Genomic DNA, 17,921 nt, shown 5'->3' with positions numbered 1-17,921 from the left:
CAGATGTCTGCAAGGATGCAAGATACTTTCTCTTTTTTTTTTACTCTAATATGATTGGTATTAATGCAGAACTATAGCTCACTTCAATTTAATCCTGTATCATGTTTTCCTTGTATGAGAACCTCTATGCAGTAAAAACGATCATTTGCCTTATCAACTGCCATATAGCAATCTGAGTATATGTTTATTCCTTATTTGTACAAAAGAATAGCCAGGCAATGTTACACATAAGGCCTGTCTGATTTCCTGCCGGATGAATCTCCACTTGGTTGTGCAGCATTGTTTGCATGCTGCCAGTTGTTGGTGAACTGAAGCAACCCTGCAATCATCAGGTCGGCAGATCATGCTGGATGCTTAAAGTCCACAGTAACATTGTTGACTTGAATAAGTTATTGCTCCCAAACTTGAAACATATCGTGTCAACTAGAAGTAGTGTGGCTTAGTGTACAATGTCAACCTAATAAGATTTTGAGATCCATCGACATGTTAAAACACTAATGCTTTATTTGAACTCTTCTTTCTTGGAGCCTGAATGAGGACCCTATGTAGCCCCCTAGTGCCATCTGGCTGCTGAAAGATATGTTGTGTGATACACAGTATTTATTCTTAGTTTTTTCCTTTTTAATAAAAAGTCAACAGGATGAGACCTTGGAGTTGAAGAACCCCATTCCGCTACTCTGCCAGTGCGTATGTCTTTGTCCCCTTGAAACCCACCCATTTTCTGTGGTGGTTGCTTCAGGTACCTAAAACTGTACCATTTAATGCTTATGATTCACGAAATTGATAGTTTAGTTGCAGGGAAGAAGGGAATGTTTCAGATCACATTGTATTGGATCTCAGCCTGAACTGAGCCTTTGAAATCATTAACGAATTGTTTTCACTAACCTAGTAAGAATATGTTTTCCTACTTTGCAGTGAATTTGAAATGAAGCTCAAAAGAAAACTTATTCCTCTAGTTCTTTTGTTTCTCAGAAGCAACATGAGTTGTTTTTTTTTTCCTTGAGTTGACCTTGTGCTTCTGATCCCTAATCTTGACTCAAGAGCAGCAGCTCCTTGTTGAACAGCTAAACACTTGGCCACTTCTGAAGTATGTACTAATATAATGTTTCATAAAGCAAAAAGGCAGCTCCCAAGATCGATCTGCAGCAGCGATCGATCCCTCTTCCACGACCAATCACGTTGCTACCACAAGCCATGTCCTGGTTGTGGGCTTCTGTATGGAAGTCCAGATGCAGAGAAACTGACTTGAGGCATTATTTAGAGAAAAGTGCTTCTCCATTCTCCAGCATAAGGTCAGACATCACATTTCAGAATCTCTGAATTCTTAAATTTTGATTAGTTTGTGAATCATTGCATGCTTTTGCCAGTTCGATTGTAGAACAGGGGTGGTAGGAGTGGTAGTTGCTGTGCAAAAAAATTTGTCCGAAAGATTCCCTCCCGGATATGCTGAATGTGGATAGTTCGTGCGCAATTTTCCTTTCTCGTGGGAAATATTTCTGTTGTGCCTCAGAATTTGTTATTGTTGGCTTGTTGCATTGTGGAAATATTTCAGTGCACCTGCTGTCTGTTGGGCTCCCTAGCTGCAATCCGGGTGGATGATGCTCTTCTTTTCATGAATTGTATGGTTATGAAGGAATATCCCTATTTTTGTTGATAACAGCAAGATATGAATATTAACAGCAGATGTGATGGAAAGTTATGAAAGTAAAAGAAGCATGGCTATGCTTGTTATGGAGAGAGTCTAGTAAATCAATTTTAGTGTATTGCTGCAATCTAGTAATACAAAATGTAGTAACCGTTGATATGCAGTTAGAGCCTGTGTGATCATGACAAAACTATATGAAGTGTCACTGGTGACTAGCTCGAGAATGAAATGGATGAGATCGAGCTTGTTGTTTAATCCCCTATGTTTAGTGTAATCATGCTGACCTTTAATGTTGTTTGTAGATGAGGCGAGGGGGGAGGACGAGGGCCTCATCATCATCATCATCTTGTAAGTTTGTGCCATGTGAAACAGGTAGTATAGAATCCATGGGGACCCGCGCTCCTCCTCCAGATTTGGTTGGATCTCATCTCCTGCCCTGGGCTTGCTTGGTTGGCTTATTTTTTTCTTCTTCGTGGGGGTGTAGTATTCAATTGGGTGGTCGGCCCCTCCCTAACTCCCTAAGCAGTACGCAGTAAGCTCCCCTGTATAAAAATGGTGGCGCCATTTCGGCATCTGTTGTTGCCTTCTCTATAGCAGGCATGTCGACGATGCCGGAGCCGCCGCACGTCCTGGCCGTGGACGATAGCATCGTCGACCGTGCGGTCATCTCCAGGCTCCTCCGCAGCTCCAAATACCGAGGTGTGTACTCTACCTTTCGAGGAGGACTTGTTGGCTAGCTCTTGACTGAACTGTAATTGCAGTTTTATCTGGACAATTCGTTTCCTTGAGAGAATTTGGTTTCTTGCCACAAAGCCCTTGGGTTGAACGAAACTTTTGTTGGGTTGGTGCAGTTACGACGGTGGACAGTGGCAAGAGAGCGTTGGAGGTTCTGAGCCTGGTAAGCTCTTGTGACTTTTGTTGTATGTAGTGCCGCCATGGCTGTGCTGTTTCGTCAATCCTCAGTGAAACGAAAAGAAAAGAAAAGAGAAGAGAAGAGAAGGAAGAAGAAGACTGAACAATTTGTGTGTGTGCGTGTTGAATGTTGATGAAGCAGGATCGCAGTGTGCACATGATCATCACGGATTGCCGGAGATAAGCGGCTACGATCTGCTGAAGCGTGTGAAGGAGTCGGCGGATCTGCGGGAGATCCCGGTGGTGATGATGTCGTCGGAGAACTCGCCGACGAGGATCCGGAGGTGTCTGGAGGAGGGCGCCGAGGACTTCCTCATCAAGCCGGTGCGGCAGGCGGATGTGTCGCGCCTCTGCAGCCGCCTCATCACGCGCTAGCTTCCTTCCTTGCTTGCTTCCAAGCTATTGGTTGGAATTGGCAAGCCCTCTAATATACCGAGGAATGCAATGCAGCAAGCAACTGGATGGTTCAGGGCTGTTTGTTTTGTTGATGTCGTTGACCAATGCCTGTCTAGCTAGTCGCAAATATTAGTAGTAGTAGCGTATGTGTTGCTACCAGAGCAGAAGAAGAAGAAAAGAAGACACGGTCGATTTGGTGCTGAAGAAGAAGAAAAGAATTTCAGTTGTCACTTACTCCTATATAGCAGAATAAACAAGAATGTTGTCAATGTGAAGGTTTTGTATTGTTTGGCATGGAGGACTGAAACTTGAAAGCGACACAAGGATAAAACCAAGGCCAACCAAATCACTATGAGTTTAAAACAAGTTCCAAATCGCTGTGTATATTTAAAGAGAAAGCTGCTGCTTATGCAGATGAAAGAAAACGGAAAATGCAGAAACCAGTTTTTTTTTTTTTTGAGGGGGGCATGCAGAAACCAGTTGTGTGAATGGAGCGAGCGAGAAAGATATTTCCCTGGCGGGCGGGGCGGGGCGGGGCGGCCCAGGACCATCCGATCCAGGAAGCCCAAGCAGCAAGCAGGATGGCCCACCACCGCCGCCCACGCCGACGTCAGCACATCCAAGCGCTCGTCGCCGCCGCCATGCTTCTCCTTTCCTCCGCCTTGTTCACCGCGCGGCTCCCACTCGCCGCCTCCACCCGCCTCCCCAACCCTACCACCCGCCTCCTCCTCTTCGCCGCCCTCCCTTCCTCCTCCCCGCTACGAGCCTTCTGCCCCAGGGCGCGCCCCGCCCCCGCCACCTGCGCCGCCTTCTCCTCTTCCACCACCATGGCCGCCGCCGACAACCCCCTCCTCGTCGCCGACTTCGACTTCCCGCCCTTCGACCGCGTCGAGCCCGGCCACGTCCGACCCGGCATCCGCGACCTCCTCACGCGACTCGTAAGCCATCCATCCATCCATCCACCGCGATTGAATTGGACGGGAATTTGGATTCCAAGGTTGCTTGCTTCTGATGCTGCCACCTACCTCCATCGCATTCTCATCGCAGGAGGCCCAGCTTGAGGAGCTCGAGAAGGGCGTCCAGCCCTCGTGGGGGAAGCTCGTCGAGCCGCTCGAGCGCATCACCGACAGGCTCGAGGTCATCTGGGGGATGGTCGACCACCTCAAGGCCGTCAAGGACTCCGCCGATCTACGCGCCGCCGTCGAGGAAGTCCAGGTCATCTGGGAGCTGCTGCTTACAGTGCTTGACGAACTCGACATGATTAGGATTTATTATACTAGATCTTAGAATGCTTGGTGATGGATTCAACTTTGGATCCCATTAAGCTCACTGCATCTCCACCAGCTGATCGGATCTCTCTTTCGTTTCACAGCCTGACAAAGTCAAGTTTCAACTAAGGCTGGGCCAGAGCAAGCCTATCTATGAGGCTTTCAAGGCCATTAGGAACTCTTCTGATTGGGAGAGTCTCAGTGATGCTCGCAAGCGTATAGTAGAAGGTGAACTTCTCTGCATGCTGCACAACCTCCTTTCTTGCCATGATATGTTATCACTTGTTTTTCACATGCAGTGATCCGTGGCATTCGGTTGCACTTGTCCTTTCCTAATAGTATTTCTGTTTCCCATAATCAGCTCAAATAAAGGAGGCTGTTCTCAGTGGAGTTGCACTTGAGGATGAACAGAGGGAGAAATTTAACCAAATCGAACAGGTAAACTCAGAAGTCATCAAATATTACTTAAACAATCCGAAGTTCAATCATTTCTTGTCATTTTTTTCTGATGTACGTCACTATTTGAGTTAATGGAGTGCTAACTTCATTCCAGGAGCTTGAAAAGTTATCACAAAAGTTTAGCGAAAATGTGCTGGACGCAACAAAGAAATTTGAGAAATTAATTACTGATAAGAAGGAAATTGATGGGTTGCCTGCTACAGCCCTTGGTTTAGCAGCACAAACTGCCGTGTCAAAGGTATGAACAGCGAACACCAACGTAAAATCTGAGAAGCTATTTCCTCCGTTAGTATGCTGACAAGCAATATTGGCAGGGTCACGAAAATGCTACAGCTGAAAATGGACCTTGGATCATCACGTTGGATGCACCAAGCTATATCGCTGTTATGCAACATGCTCGTAGCAGAGCTCTCCGTGAAGAAGTCTACCGTGCTTATCTAACCCGTGCCTCTAGTGGTGAACTTGATAACACCAATATCATCGCTCAAATTCTGAAGTTAAGGCAAGAGAAGGCTAAAATTCTTGGCTACAAGAACTATGCTGAGGTGATTGCGCGCTTCCTTCTTTCCACCACATTAAAGGAGTGTGCAATAATTGTATTTTAACTCATTGATTATATCATGTAGGTAAGCATGGCTCAGAAAATGGCAACCGTTGAGCGTGTAGAAGAGCTTCTCGAGAAGCTGCGTGCGGCTTCTTGGGATCATGCTGTTAAAGGTACAACCAACCGCATTATTGTTCTTCTCTCTGTCGTTTACTTCTTTTGGACACGCTGAGAAGGCTGTCTACTTTCTTGTATTTCTTCCTTTGCATCACTGGTATTAAGGTTTGTACTAACATATCTAGGTTTCGTCCATGGTTCCAGAACTTTACCTATTCTATTACAACTTCTATAGTTAGCAGCATTAAAAAAATATATTTCTTTTTGGATTATTTGTATTGTATCTTATTTATTACATTTGAGTTCGTCTTCCAACCCTTTTTGTTTTCTTTAACATTTGAGATCACCCAACAGAAATAGTTCCAGTTATCTGCTAGCATGATATTTTTAATCTGCAAATATCTTCTCATGTGTGGAGACAGTCTGAACATCTTTTTCTTCAGTGCCATGCTTTTTCTTCTGTGCCATGCTTTTCACTGCTGATTTATGTATTCAGATATGGAAGACCTAAAAATCTTCGCCAAAGATTCTGGTTCTCCAGAAGCTACTGATTTGACTCACTGGGACCTTACATTCTGGAGTGAACGACTGAGGGAGTCTAAATATGATATCAATGAGGTTTGTATATTCCTCTGTAATCCATTTTGATTTCCATTCCTCTGTACATGCATTTCAAATTGCATCCAGTATAAGCTCATGCTAAAGTGCCACTATATCTTTTAGCCTAGAAAGAAGCACATGGTAATTATTAACTATTGAACTTATCTGAGCACTGCCATTGCAGGAAGCACTGCGTCCTTATTTTGCATTGCCCAAGGTTATGGATGGCCTCTTCACTCTGGCAAATAAGCTTTTTGGGGTGAGCGTTGAACCTGCAGATGGACTGGCTCCTGTAAGTACCTTTTCACTTTCATTCACGAATTACCATTTCTGCAATTTTTTGACAAGCGACTACTTTTCAGGTCTGGCACAGTGATGTCAAATTTTACTGTGTCAAAGACTCTTCCAATAGCCCTGTTGCTTATTTTTACTTTGATCCATATTCAAGACCATCTGAAAAGCGTGGAGGGGCTTGGATGAATGTTGTCTTTTCTCGCAGTCGTGTCCTAGCTCGCAATGGGTTGCCTGCTAGGCTGCCTGTTGCTCATATGGTGTGCAATCAGACGCCACCAGTTGGTGATAAGCCCAGTCTCATGACCTTCCGTGAGGTAAGTAACATCCGTGAAATGTGAATGAGGATAGCTGTTGGAAGTACTGAAGCAGTACGCTCCTGATTATGATAGTAAAGAAGTTGCATTGCATGTGTCTTCTGTAGGTTGAAACTGTGTTCCATGAATTTGGTCATGCCCTTCAGCATATGCTTACCAAGCAAGATGAAGGTTATGTTGCTGGTATTCGTGGAGTTGAATGGGATGCTGTAGAGTTACCCTCCCAGTTCATGGAAAACTGGTGCTATCACAAGTATGATGGGTCCATCTCATGTGGCTTTTTACCTTGAATCTCCCATTCTAGCAACCAATTGATCTGTTGCTTTGCTGTAACAGGGATACTCTCTTGAGCATTGCAAAGCACTACGAAACCGGTGAAACTCTCCCAGAAGAAATTTATGCAAAGCTTGTTGCTGCAAAGAATTTCCGTGCTGGCACCTTTAGCCTGCGCCAGGTGCCTTAGTTTGTTTCTACTTATGGTGTCATCAAATTGAACTTGTAGCAACTTTTGTCCTGCTATTAATTTCTTTCTCCCTTTTTGAGTTGTTGCATGCTTGATTCTTGGTATGCCTTATGAATGTTGTAGCATAAGCTTTCTTTTCTGCTTATATATATAGATACCCTTATTAAGGACTAGTCCATGCCATTTCATCTTTGTTTTTTTACTTTCCTCTGCAGATACGTTTTGCCAGTGTAGATATGGAACTGCATACAGCATATGATCCTTATGGCTCAGAGTCCATATATGATGTTGACCGAAGAGTTGCAGAACGAACACAAGTTCTTGCTCCTCTGCCGGAGGACAGGTTCCTGTGCAGCTTTAGCCATATATTTGCAGGTTTGCAATGCTGTCTAACATATAAATTCGTTGAGTTCATGACCAGACAGTCTCAGATTTCATTAACTCTTTCATTTATTAACAACCTGCAGGTGGCTACGCAGCTGGATACTACAGTTACAAGGTAACTTCTGATCATGATTCTTTTGAATAACTTTTCTTCCCCGACCTTATGTTCCTTGAGGATAATGCTAAAACCAGTATCTTGTCACGTCGTCGTTACAGTGGGCTGAAGTATTGTCAGCTGATGCATTCTCAGCTTTTGAAGATGCTGGTTTGGATAATGAGAAGGTATGTTTTCATAAATTAGGATTGATTGTATGTACCGAGAGGGGCTGAGAGTCAACATTTCTTTCATCCTCTCAGCCAATTTACATTGATAAAATTATAATGTTATGAACTCCTGTTTCCTGTAGGCAATTGAGGAAACTGGAAGACGATTCAGAGACACGGTTCTTGCACTTGGAGGTGGAAAATCTCCACTCGAGGTAAGGCTTAGAATGCTTTCTCATCAATGACTGGTTTGGAAGTTGTAATAGACTGGGGATATACTTTAAACTGTGCGAATATACTCCCTCTGTCCCAAATTATTAGTCGTTTTAACTTTTCTAGGTTCATATATTTTACTATGCATCTAGACATAATATATATATCTAGATGCATAGCAAAATCTATGAATCTAGAAAAGCCAAAACGACTAATAATAATTTGGGAGTAGTATATAGCTGTGTAATTTGTACAATTTCGTTTCCGGTTGGTTTGAGTTTGGTGGAACTGAAACTAACGTACGCTTGCATCTGACTGCAGGTGTTTGTTTCTTTCCGCGGACGGGAGCCTTCACCCGAGCCACTTCTTAGGCACAACGGCTTGCTTCCTGTTGCTGCGTAGGGTGACCATTTATTTGCCCAGTATGTGAGGAGTTAAGATTTTTCTGGGGCATCAGCCGAACAGAATTAGGTTTATAGCTCGTTATGTTTCCTATTTCAACGTGAGCTGTTTGACGTGATAACATCAGTGTAATTGCATAATGAATTTTAATCAGAGCCGATTAAATCCTGCCAACCGTGCTGGTATCGTAGCATCCATCACTGCATGTTCCAAAAGGTATAAACAGATCGGAGCTGCTACGATACAGCAAAGATCTCACAGAGCCATGTAAACATAAGCAAAGAAGAATCTGACGGCTAGCTGATTCCAATGTCGTCAAAGCGGTGGCGGAGGTGGGCATGCAGGTCTCTGACGGCTGACATGATGTCCGGCATCTGCCGGTGCGAGCGGTCGCCGGCGACGAACTCGCAGGCGACGCCGTCCACCTCGACCATGCTGCAGCCGGGCACCTTGGGGTCCATGGTCCGGCGGAGGCTGGCCACTTGTTCCCACTTGCTCCAGGAGGCGTACATGTTGGAGAGCTGGACGTGCACGCCGGTGTGGTCGAGCCCCTGCTCCGCCAGCCACGCCACCACCTGCTTGCCGGCGTCCACGTCGCCCCGCGCCGCGCACGCGTTGAGCAGCGCGCCCAGCACGTACGAGTCGGGCCGCATGGGCATCGACCGCACCACGGCCAGGGCCTCCGTCAGCCGGCCGGCGCGCCCCAGCACGTCCACCAGGCACCCGTAGTGCTCCACGCCGGGCCGCACGCCGTGCGCCGCCGCCATGCTGCGAAACACCTCCTCGGCGCGGCCGACGAGGCCGGCGCGGCCGCAGGCGGTGAGCACGCAGATGAAGGTCACCTCGTTGGGGCGCACCCCTTCCGCCTGCATCTGCCCGAACAGGTCGATGGCCTCCCGGCAGCGTCCGTGGTCCGACAGCCCCGAGATCATGGCCGTGTAGGCGAACACGTCGCGCTGCTCTGGCGTGGCGGCGGCGAACACCTGCCTCGCCGCCTCCAGGCTCCCGCACTTGGCGTACATGTCCACCAGCGCCGTCGACACCACCCCGTCCATCACGGCATCATCCTCTCCTGAGCGAGGACGACGTGCGGCCACAAAGGCGTGCACCCACCTGCCCTGCTCCAGCGCCCCAAGCGCCCCGCAGGCGGTGAGCACCCCGAGCACCGCCGCCCTATTGGGCCGGGCGCCGGACCTCAGCATGTCCTCGAACAGCCGCACGGCGTCGGCGAAGGCGCCCGCGGCCACGTAGGCGCTGAGCATGGCGCTCCAGGAGACGTCGTTCCTGCGGGGCATTCCATCGAACAGGGCGCGCGCTTCGGCCACCTGGCCGGCCCTCGCGTAGGCCGTGAGGAGCGACGTCCAGGAGCAGACGTCGGCAGCGCGGGAGGAGAGGGCGTCGTCGAAGAGGCGGCGGGCGGAGGGCAGGAGGCCGTGGGAGGCGTAGGCGTGGATGAGGCCGTTGGCGACGTAGGCGTGGGCGTCCCAGCCAAGGACCACGGCGAGGGCGTGCAGGGATGCTGGAGATGCTGAGGAGTCTGCGGCGGCTTTGAGGAGGAAGGAGAAGGCGTAGTTGTTCGGTCGGAAGCCGGGGAGGATGCGGAGGAGGCGCGGGAAGAGGCGGAGGACGCCGAGCGGGTGCGCCGGGAGCAGCGAGCGGAGTAGCTTGTTGGGGAGGAAGCGGTCGGCCAGGGGGGACGAGGTGAGCAGCTGCGCGTGCACCTGCCGGAGCTGCGCGCCGCTCAGCGACGGCCGGCACAGCACCTGCAGCGCCGCCGTCGCCGTGGCGGCGGCCATCGACGCGCATGCTGCTGACTGAGCTGGCCAAATCTTTTCCCGGTCCACCCACCCAGCACTGGGTATAATCATATCAGATGGGCTTCGTATGGGCCGGGGGCCCAACCCGGCCGGCCTTCACCAACCATCCATCAGCACAGCTGTTGGTGGGTGGGTGCGCGTCCCGTCTCTCCGTGACGACGACGACACGACAAGAGAAGAGAAGAGAAGCAGGCGGCGGCGGCGGCGGCGGCGGCATCAGGAATTCAGGATGGGTCGCGGCGGCGGGATGGGGAACCCGGTCAACGTGGGCATCGCCGTGCAGGCGGACTGGGAGAACCGCGAGTTCATCTCCAACATCTCCCTCAACGTCCGTCGACTCTTCGACTTCCTCCTCAGATTCGGTCAGTTCATTTGGATCTGCGTCCTCCTGCATTTTCCTCTCCGTCCTTGCATACGATCTGCTGCCGCCGCCTGCTTATTCCGCACGATACCTAGCTAAATACCGCCAGGGCTGGCAAAACAGTTGCCTGTTACTGAATTTTCCAGTAGCCTTCGTTTCCTTGCCATATGCCATCATGTTTAGGAAATAATTGAATCCCGCAACATGACACCTGCCACAAGCATCACCAACATGGGATCGAGATCTTGACACCACCTGTTGAGGCAAGGCTTTACAACGACTCATTTTAATTGTACTGTATGGTTAAACAAGGTCATTTTGGAATGCCAATATTTCAAGGATACGAGCTTGCAATAAACTTATTCCGTACCTGATGGTTCGGGCTGTTAGAAATGCTCAAGACCCACGAGCTACTCGAGCTTAGCTCGCTCTAGTCCTAATTCAACCTCAGCTTGACCTTCAACATTTCTATTACTCAGCAGTGTGGTTAAGCTGAGTTTTCCAAGTCGTGCTGGACTTTACTTCATCCTCATTCTTTAGCAAAATCAAGATCATTTTCTAGCGGCAACGAGCATCCAAAACCAAAAGGTTTTTTCTGGATTGAGTTGTTATGGCATATTTTGCAATGGAAAAGTTCTACCCGAGCTTTCACAAGCTGAGCTTGAGCCTACTCGAACTTTGACAGAGCCAAGCTCTAGCTCATAATCCACTTATGCTTGTCTTAAAGACATTCCTACTGACGATGGGCCCTCCACCGTCGATAAATTCTTTCCGTGACTCATTGTTGGCTAAGTAGGAACTCCCTACATTTAGTTAGTTATTGCTACCTTCCTGAATTATTGACATTTAGACATTTGCAAATGGAAAAAGGAGGCAGGGGATAGCTGTCGGTCTTTGTGGGCCTAAACCTGTTTGCTTTACCACCGAACCATTTTCATATATGGCATATATTAACAGACTTGTAGAGAAATGCATATTTCAAGATGAAAAAGAAAATACAGTTAAGAAAAGCTTTGTGGGGGTGCCTCTGTGGATATGCTTGTTAAGGCCCCGTTTGGTTCTCACCTAAAGTTTAGTTTCTGTCACATACTAATTAGAAGTATTAAACATAGACTATTTACAAAACCCATTGCACAAATGAAGGCTAATTCGCGATACGAATCTATTAAGCCTAATTAGTCAATGATTTGACAATGCGCTGCTACAGTAACCATTTGCTAATGATGGATTAATAGATTCGTCTCGCGAATTAGCCTCCATCTGTGTAATTAGTTTTATAATTAACTCATATTTAGTTCTCCTAATTAGCCTTCGAAGATTCGATGTGACACGGACTAAACTTTAGCTAAGGAACCAAACACCCCTAAGTTATTATGCTAGAATATATGCTGACAAGATGCGTCTTGTCTTAGTAACATATGCTTCTAGCTACATGCCATGTACTACTAGCTAATACTTGAATCTATATCATATCATTGGTGGTGTTAAGGACAAATTCAGAGTTGTAGGGACTAGAGCGTGAACTGGTTGTATGGATCTTTAGCGAGAAGAAAAGAAAAGTGAGCACGGACCATTTTGCTGATGTTTCCGAAATTAAATATGTGCAGAAGCTACGACGAAGAGCAAGCTGGCGTCTTTGAACGAGAAGCTTGACATCCTGGAGCGAAAGCTGGAGGTGCTTGAAGTCCAAGTGAGCAGCGCGACGACCAATCCTTCAGTCTTCAACTAGAAGTCCAAGCTAGGACCTGCATCGATGAATGAGATACACACACATACACAGTGGTGTGTTGCGTGAAGGTGTATCATGTATGTACGTAGGAGTGGCATGTAAAACACTGCTAGTATCATGTGATGTTTGTAAAGTTGTAAAACACTTGTGCATCGAAGTTTTGCGTTTGCGTGGAGGTAACTGACAGAGTGCTTGCTGGGTTTGTGTCGTTTAGAGCCAACTGATGGGCGACGATGCCTGTTTGGAAGTGAATGGTAGTGGTGGGATACGTCCACGTTTCTCTTTCTGGACGAGCCCACGTTTCTTGTAAGGTACTTGAAGGACGAGTGAAAGGAATTTCGGTCTGTGCGGGATCATCATCTAGTGGAAATTCCTGTGCATCTTTTCGGCGAAGCGTGTTAATTGGAGAAAAATTCAGGGAGCCAATTTTCAATTATCAAAAGGCTTGTCAATTTAAAAAAATCTCAATAGAGCAGAGCACCAAGTTGTAAAGAGAGTGAAAAACGGAACAAATAAAAAGACATGGTCCTGGTGTTGCATCTCCTTGCAGCCACACAACTGATAAAGACTCTCTTCTCTCTCCGGCCGCTCCCTCGGTTCGTGGTCACCTGCTCCTCTTGTTCCTCCTGCTAGCAAAGCAGGAGAAAGGGAGCTCCCTTCCTTGCTAGCAAAGCATAGCCAGCTCAGCTCGGGGTCATCGATCCTTCAGATTCCTTCCTTCTTCCCTTCCCTTGGGTAAGTTGTCGTCGACCCCGGCCTATTATGCTTGATTCACTACAAGGATTGTGCTTCCTTACCATGTTTGTGTGCTGGATTATGCTAAGCAGCAAAAAGAAAAGCAGAAATTAATGAGAATTGAACTCATACTCACTCATTTGTTTGAGGTTTCCCAACAATATATCTTTGCAGAACAGAACCGAGGGGAAGCTTGCGGTCCATGATGAATGTTGTGGCTAGCCATCCCCAAAACCTGCAGCTGCCCCTTCAGGATGCCTCTCTGAGCCTGAGCCTGAGAGGGAGATTATTCATCAACAGCAAGGGCTCCAATAAGGTGCAGTGCCTGCCAGCTTCTTCTCCTTGTTCTTCTTCAGGTGGTAGATGCAGCAGCAGCATCCACCACCCCCACACAAGGAGGTTTGCAGTTATCAGAGCGGCCGGTGACGGCAGAGGCGGTGAATCGTCAAGCGGCGGCCAAGACGATGATGATGAAGAAGGAGGAGGAGGTGACAATGAGGTGCCGCAAAGCAGCAGCAGCAGCAGCTCCCGAGAGGATCTGGAGCGCCTGGTCGGGCCTGACGAGGACGACAAGTTCAACGGGTTGGACCTTGCAAACCTCATCAGGAAGAAGTACGGAAGATCCTACGATGTGACGTTGATAAAGAAGGTGAGTGAATGAAATTGTTAGCTTTTGATCGGATTGTGTGGTACACCGCAGCAATAAACAATATGAAGAATGCAGGAGTTCATGGGGAGGAATCTGCTTGCGATGAATGTGATGTGGAAGTACAGGGAGCAGAGGTCGTTCCCGCTGAGCGAGGAGGAGTACCTGCTGCGGCTGGACGAGGTGGCCAACACGCTGCGGTGCTGGGGCGCCGTGGCGCACGTCCGCAACACCCTGGAGAAGCTCAAGGAGAGGCCGCGCATCGGCAAGGCCGTCAGCATCTTCATCGACATGGACCAGACGGGAGGAAGAGCCAACGAGTGGATCTACAAGTGATGAACCATGTTTCATTTTGTTTCAAAGTCCAAATGCTGTTTCGCATGGAAACGAACGGCAGAGATTTTGTTTCAAAGTCCAAATGCGTAATTAGCACTTGGTAGTAAGCATGCTGTTTGAGTAATTAGCTTATTCTGGGCCGTTACTGGGCTCGCAACCCTTCTTCCTTCCCCCGGGACTTCCCCTTCTCCCCGCCCCGCACGCCGACCAAACGAAACCATGGCCGCCGCCGCCGCCGCCCTCTGCCGCCGGAGCCCCTCTTTGCTCTGCCGCCGCCACCTCCTCATCCGCCTCCTCTCCTCCCAGACCCAACTCCAAGCCCCGCCCCCTCCCACGCCTACCACACCCGCAGACCTCTCCCGCCTCAAGTCCTCCATCCGCGACGCCGCCACCAAACCGGACGCCCTCGCCGCCCTCTTCCTCTCGGGCCTCCCCCACCCCGCCTTCCTCGCCGACCGCCCCCTCTTCGCGCTCTCCGTCCACCGCCTCGCCTCCGCCGGCCGCCGCGACCTCGTCGCCTCCATCCTCTCATCCTCCCTCACCGCCCTCCCCAGCCCCCACCCCTCCGAGGGCTTCCTCATCCGCCTCATCTGCCTCTACTCCGCCGCCGGCATGCCCGACCACTCCCTCACCGCCTTCCGCCTCGTAAAGCCCCCCTCCGAACGCGCGCTCTCCGCGCTCCTCTCCGCCTACCACGACAACCGCCTCTACGACCGCGTCGTCGAGGCCTTCAACACCCTACCCGCCGACCTCGCCATCAAGCCGGGCATCGTCTCCCACAACGTCCTCCTCAAGACCCTCGTTGCCAGCGGGGACCTCACCGCCGCCCGCAAGGTGTTCGACGAAATGCCCGACAGGGCTGGCGTCCAGCCGGACATCATCTCCTGCAACGAGATCCTCAAGGGCTACCTCAACGCCGGCGACGACGCTGCCTTCGACCAACTGCTTAAGGAGATCACCAAGCGGCACCTCAAGCCCAACGTCGGGACCTACAACCTCCGGATGGCCCTGCTCTGCGCAAGAGGGAGGAGCTTTGAAGCCCAAGAGCTGCTGGACGCCATGGGGGCAAAGGGCGTCCCGCCCAACCGCGCCATCTTCAACACGGTCATCAAGGGCCTCTGCAACGAGGGGGAAGTGGGTGCTGCCATGGCGCTCTTCAGAGAGATGCGAGAGGTGCCCAGGCAGAATGGCAGAGGGGTCTTCCCCAACTTTGAGACCTACATTATGCTGCTTGAGGCCCTCGTCAACAAGAGTGTGTTTGATCCTGCATTGGAGGTCTGCAAGGAGTGCCTGCGCAACAAATGGGCACCACCATTCCAAGCTGTCAAAGGTTTGGTTCAGGGCTTGCTCAAGAGCAGGAAGGCCAAACAGGCAAAGGAGGTCCTCACGGCCATGAGGAAGGCTGTCAAGGGTGACGCCAAAGAGGAGTGGGTGAAGGTTGAGGCTCAGTTCCAATTGGTGCTTGCTGACAAGAAAGCCTAGCCGCCAGGAACGTCCTGCAAGGAGTAGGTCATCTGTTATCGCTCGAAATGGTTTTCTTTCACATGAGATTTGCATTTTCTATCACTTGAGTCATGCATGCTGAATGAATTATGACAACAAATGCTTCTCATGAGGGCATGCCCGTAGTTTGTTTCAATTCCTTTTTACATTCAAAGTTTGGTAAATTCAGAATGCAGGCTATACATCTTCTGGCTCAGGAGCTTGACATGTCATTTTGAGAAAATTGAAAGTGTTCCTTTCAGGATCAACTCCCGTAGCTCGCTTTTATTCCCTTTCATATATACCAGCTAGCATTATATTCAGTGCAGCTCGTGTGTTGAAAGTTCAACAATAATTCTTGTTTGCAAACATGGACCTCGTATCAGCAGCATTGTTTTGCTTGTAGGACAAACTCCCTGGAAATTGAACATTTATGTAGTGCTAGTGTATGTATGAGTATGACATCCAAATCATTGACAGCAGGAATTCATAGAAGAGGCATGCATTCTATACAAATTGTGCACCAGATTGCTGTGCATTAAAAAGAAAAGAGGATCACAGAAGAATAGTAGGTGCAGGCGGACGATTGGGATTGGCATTCGTCCCAGGTGTCGTAACAATAACGCTCGGGCGTTTGTTTCAAGCAGCAGTAACAGGGAACGTACTTGAGAATGATCTTGCTCTCCTCTGCAGCATCCATATCTCTAGCCTCCACAGGCTCAGGAGAACCTACGGGAACATTTTGATCGTATCTACATACACAAAAGATGACAGAGGCACCTCACAATATATAGCTAGATAAAGACGTATGATTTGGTGAACTCAGAATGCAGGCTATACATCTTGTGTCACATGGTATCGATAGTACTTTTGCAAAGATATCTGCGTAACCGGATGGACAACCTGCTGGCATTTTTGTGTTTGGAAACAAAAATTGTGGGCATTGCTGCTATTGGCACGCCATGAGGCTCCGGATAGCATTGCATGGCGTGCCATCAGACGGGTTTTGCTTTGGTGAATTTCGTCTCGCTCACTCCCGGATAACGCAGCATGTTGTCGAGGTATTTGTATTTGGTTTCTTTCACTACATGAGATTTGCATTTTAAAATAATGGTGAACTTATCAAATAATGTTGATAAAATTTATGATGCATGCTATCAACTTTTTGTTAAAATAATGGTTTCTAATTCGTTAAAGCACCACGGAGGGTCTTTCCTATAAAGTTCCGATTAGGGGTAACTAGTCTTGGTGCTTCCTCTTCTATTTTCACCCCTTCTTCCTCTTTTTCTTCTTGCTTTTACTATTTTCTCATCCTTCTCCTCCTTTGGTTCCAATGGAGCTCCCTGTCCCTGAAACCACCACGATGATGGAAGCTAAGGTCGGAGCCGGGGTCATCCCCACGGCGGCAGCATCGGCGGCCGTAGCCGCAGCGTATGGTGGGCCCATCCCCCTCCTCGGCATCGCCGGCAACCATAGCTGCAGCACCCGACGGGCCCAGCCCCACCTCGGCAGTGCGCGACAGCCAAGAAGCCACCCGTGTCCGGGGCCGGGGACGAGGCCGACCATGCCACCGATGTGACAACAAGACGGGCGCCGCCGAAGAAGCAACTAGCGCCGGGGCCATCCCCGGCATGGCATCGGCCGACGACAAAGGGAAGACGGTGGTCTGGGTCCGTCACTGACACTGCCACAGCTGGAGCATCCGGCACGAAGTCGGGGGACGGCTTCATCGTTTCGTCCGAGCATACTCGTAGCTCCACCCGTCGCAGCAACGCCACCAGAAGCCATGCCATCGTCTCCATCAGCGACAAGATCGTCACCGAGGAAGCGCCGGCGTTTTACGCCAGGCCCACTCGCCGCCGCAGGAAGGTGGGTACCGGATGAGAGCGCCAGGGCATCTATGGTGAATGTCATGACGGTGTTTATAGGTGCCGCCGCAGCAGCGGTGATGGTCCATATCGATTCAGGGAAATACGTTGAAGAAGGTTGGTTTTCATTGGGGCTGCTACCGCCCTTTCTGGATCCATAAGCGCGTTTACGATCAGGAAAGATGAAGTGATATCCTGGGTGAAAGGGCTCCAACCATTTTTAGGGCTTTTTTCTCGTGACTGCGTTAGCTCTGTTTGCGACGCAATCCTGATCTGGTTTCTTCATGTACTGCTTTATTGGATACGGTACGTGTATTAGTGTCACTTCACTTTTTTTTTTTGAGTGAGGAGGGGGCTGCTGCTAGTTACAAAATGCTTAAACAGTAGAGAGAGTAGCTCTAGGACACGACACTTATCCAAAGAACTTCTAGAGGACTGAGTGGCTAGAATGTTGTGTCTTAGACGAGTCAAGGCTCGCCCATTTATAGCCTCGAGAAACCGAACCTTTTCGGATAGAAAACTCTTCTACCCCAGTACGGCCCCTCCCATCCATGACGTACCTTTTAGGGGTACTCTGGTCTTATACCTTCACTCTCCGTGGTACAGAAGGTTTCCATACTCAAGGCAAACGTGACGGCCTTGTACAGGAACCTTCAGTATTGGAGGTGGGGT

General features: G+C 49.2%; 5 protein-coding genes and 1 pseudogene across 6 annotated transcripts; 5 read left to right on the top strand and 1 right to left on the bottom strand.

The window, feature by feature from the left end:
* The first annotated feature begins 36 nt into the window (after nucleotides 1–36).
* On the top strand, nucleotides 37–3,247 carry LOC117841684 (two-component response regulator ORR3-like; annotated as a pseudogene).
* A 297-nt stretch (nucleotides 3,248–3,544) lies between these two features.
* LOC117856991 (probable cytosolic oligopeptidase A) lies at nucleotides 3,545–8,449 on the top strand. The gene is made up of 17 exons (XM_072290622.1): nucleotides 3,545–3,891; nucleotides 4,001–4,168; nucleotides 4,326–4,449; nucleotides 4,583–4,659; nucleotides 4,775–4,918; nucleotides 4,995–5,225; nucleotides 5,307–5,397; nucleotides 5,838–5,959; nucleotides 6,126–6,233; nucleotides 6,304–6,549; nucleotides 6,657–6,802; nucleotides 6,886–7,003; nucleotides 7,228–7,387; nucleotides 7,480–7,511; nucleotides 7,613–7,678; nucleotides 7,804–7,875; nucleotides 8,195–8,449. The coding sequence occupies exons 1-17, from the start codon at nucleotides 3,595–3,597 to the stop codon at nucleotides 8,273–8,275; spliced, it is 2,283 nt and encodes a 760-aa protein (XP_072146723.1). The 5' UTR covers nucleotides 3,545–3,594; the 3' UTR covers nucleotides 8,276–8,449.
* Nucleotides 8,408–10,091, bottom strand: LOC140221267 (pentatricopeptide repeat-containing protein At5g66520-like). Its single transcript, XM_072290628.1, has one exon. The coding sequence runs from the start codon at nucleotides 10,069–10,071 to the stop codon at nucleotides 8,572–8,574; it is 1,500 nt and encodes a 499-aa protein (XP_072146729.1). The 5' UTR covers nucleotides 10,072–10,091; the 3' UTR covers nucleotides 8,408–8,571.
* Nucleotides 10,092–10,191: 100 nt separating this feature from the next.
* On the top strand, nucleotides 10,192–12,362 carry LOC140221269 (protein BRICK1). Its single transcript, XM_072290631.1, has 2 exons — nucleotides 10,192–10,454; nucleotides 12,061–12,362. Exons 1-2 carry the CDS (start codon nucleotides 10,322–10,324, stop codon nucleotides 12,180–12,182), a joined length of 255 nt encoding a protein of 84 aa, XP_072146732.1. The 5' UTR covers nucleotides 10,192–10,321; the 3' UTR covers nucleotides 12,183–12,362.
* A 359-nt stretch (nucleotides 12,363–12,721) lies between these two features.
* Nucleotides 12,722–14,023, top strand: LOC117841683 (uncharacterized). 2 transcript variants are annotated; one of them, XM_034722156.1, is made up of 3 exons: nucleotides 12,722–12,917; nucleotides 13,097–13,566; nucleotides 13,642–14,023. In XM_034722156.1, exons 2-3 carry the CDS (start codon nucleotides 13,120–13,122, stop codon nucleotides 13,897–13,899), a joined length of 705 nt encoding a protein of 234 aa, XP_034578047.1. In that variant the 5' UTR covers nucleotides 12,722–12,917; nucleotides 13,097–13,119; the 3' UTR covers nucleotides 13,900–14,023. The 2 variants fall into 2 exon arrangements, with proteins under 2 accessions (XP_034578047.1, XP_034578046.1); XM_034722155.2 differs by having other exon boundaries at nucleotides 12,725–12,917; nucleotides 13,092–13,566.
* A 95-nt stretch (nucleotides 14,024–14,118) lies between these two features.
* On the top strand, nucleotides 14,119–15,650 carry LOC117841681 (pentatricopeptide repeat-containing protein At2g18520, mitochondrial). Its single transcript, XM_034722152.2, has one exon. The coding sequence runs from the start codon at nucleotides 14,119–14,121 to the stop codon at nucleotides 15,379–15,381; it is 1,263 nt and encodes a 420-aa protein (XP_034578043.1). The 3' UTR covers nucleotides 15,382–15,650.
* The last annotated feature ends 2,271 nt before the right edge of the window (nucleotides 15,651–17,921 follow it).

The sequence above is a fragment of the Setaria viridis genome, chromosome 1 (genome assembly GCF_005286985.2).
Source record: "Setaria viridis chromosome 1, Setaria_viridis_v4.0, whole genome shotgun sequence".
NCBI lineage: Eukaryota > Viridiplantae > Streptophyta > Magnoliopsida > Poales > Poaceae > Setaria > Setaria viridis.
The sequence above is the reverse complement of the archived record's forward strand: the minus strand, read 5'-3'. Positions and strand labels throughout refer to the sequence as shown.

Bases quoted from the DNA above. Each gene is read 5' to 3' on its own strand.
- LOC117856991 (XM_072290622.1), top strand. From the start codon at position 3,595: ATGCTTCTCCTTTCCTCCGCCTTGTTCACCGCGCGGCTCCCACTCGCC. The intron at 5,398-5,837 runs GTACAACCAACC...TTATGTATTCAG, and splicing joins TTGGGATCATGCTGTTAAAG to ATATGGAAGACCTAAAAATC. The intron at 7,004-7,227 runs GTGCCTTAGTTT...TTTCCTCTGCAG, and splicing joins GCACCTTTAGCCTGCGCCAG to ATACGTTTTGCCAGTGTAGA.
- LOC140221267 (XM_072290628.1), bottom strand. From the start codon at position 10,071: ATGGCCGCCGCCACGGCGACGGCGGCGCTGCAGGTGCTGTGCCGGCCG.
- LOC140221269 (XM_072290631.1), top strand. From the start codon at position 10,322: ATGGGTCGCGGCGGCGGGATGGGGAACCCGGTCAACGTGGGCATCGCC. The intron at 10,455-12,060 runs GTCAGTTCATTT...AAATATGTGCAG, and splicing joins CGACTTCCTCCTCAGATTCG to AAGCTACGACGAAGAGCAAG.
- LOC117841683 (XM_034722156.1), top strand. From the start codon at position 13,120: ATGATGAATGTTGTGGCTAGCCATCCCCAAAACCTGCAGCTGCCCCTT. The intron at 13,567-13,641 runs GTGAGTGAATGA...TGAAGAATGCAG, and splicing joins ATGTGACGTTGATAAAGAAG to GAGTTCATGGGGAGGAATCT.
- LOC117841681 (XM_034722152.2), top strand. From the start codon at position 14,119: ATGGCCGCCGCCGCCGCCGCCCTCTGCCGCCGGAGCCCCTCTTTGCTC.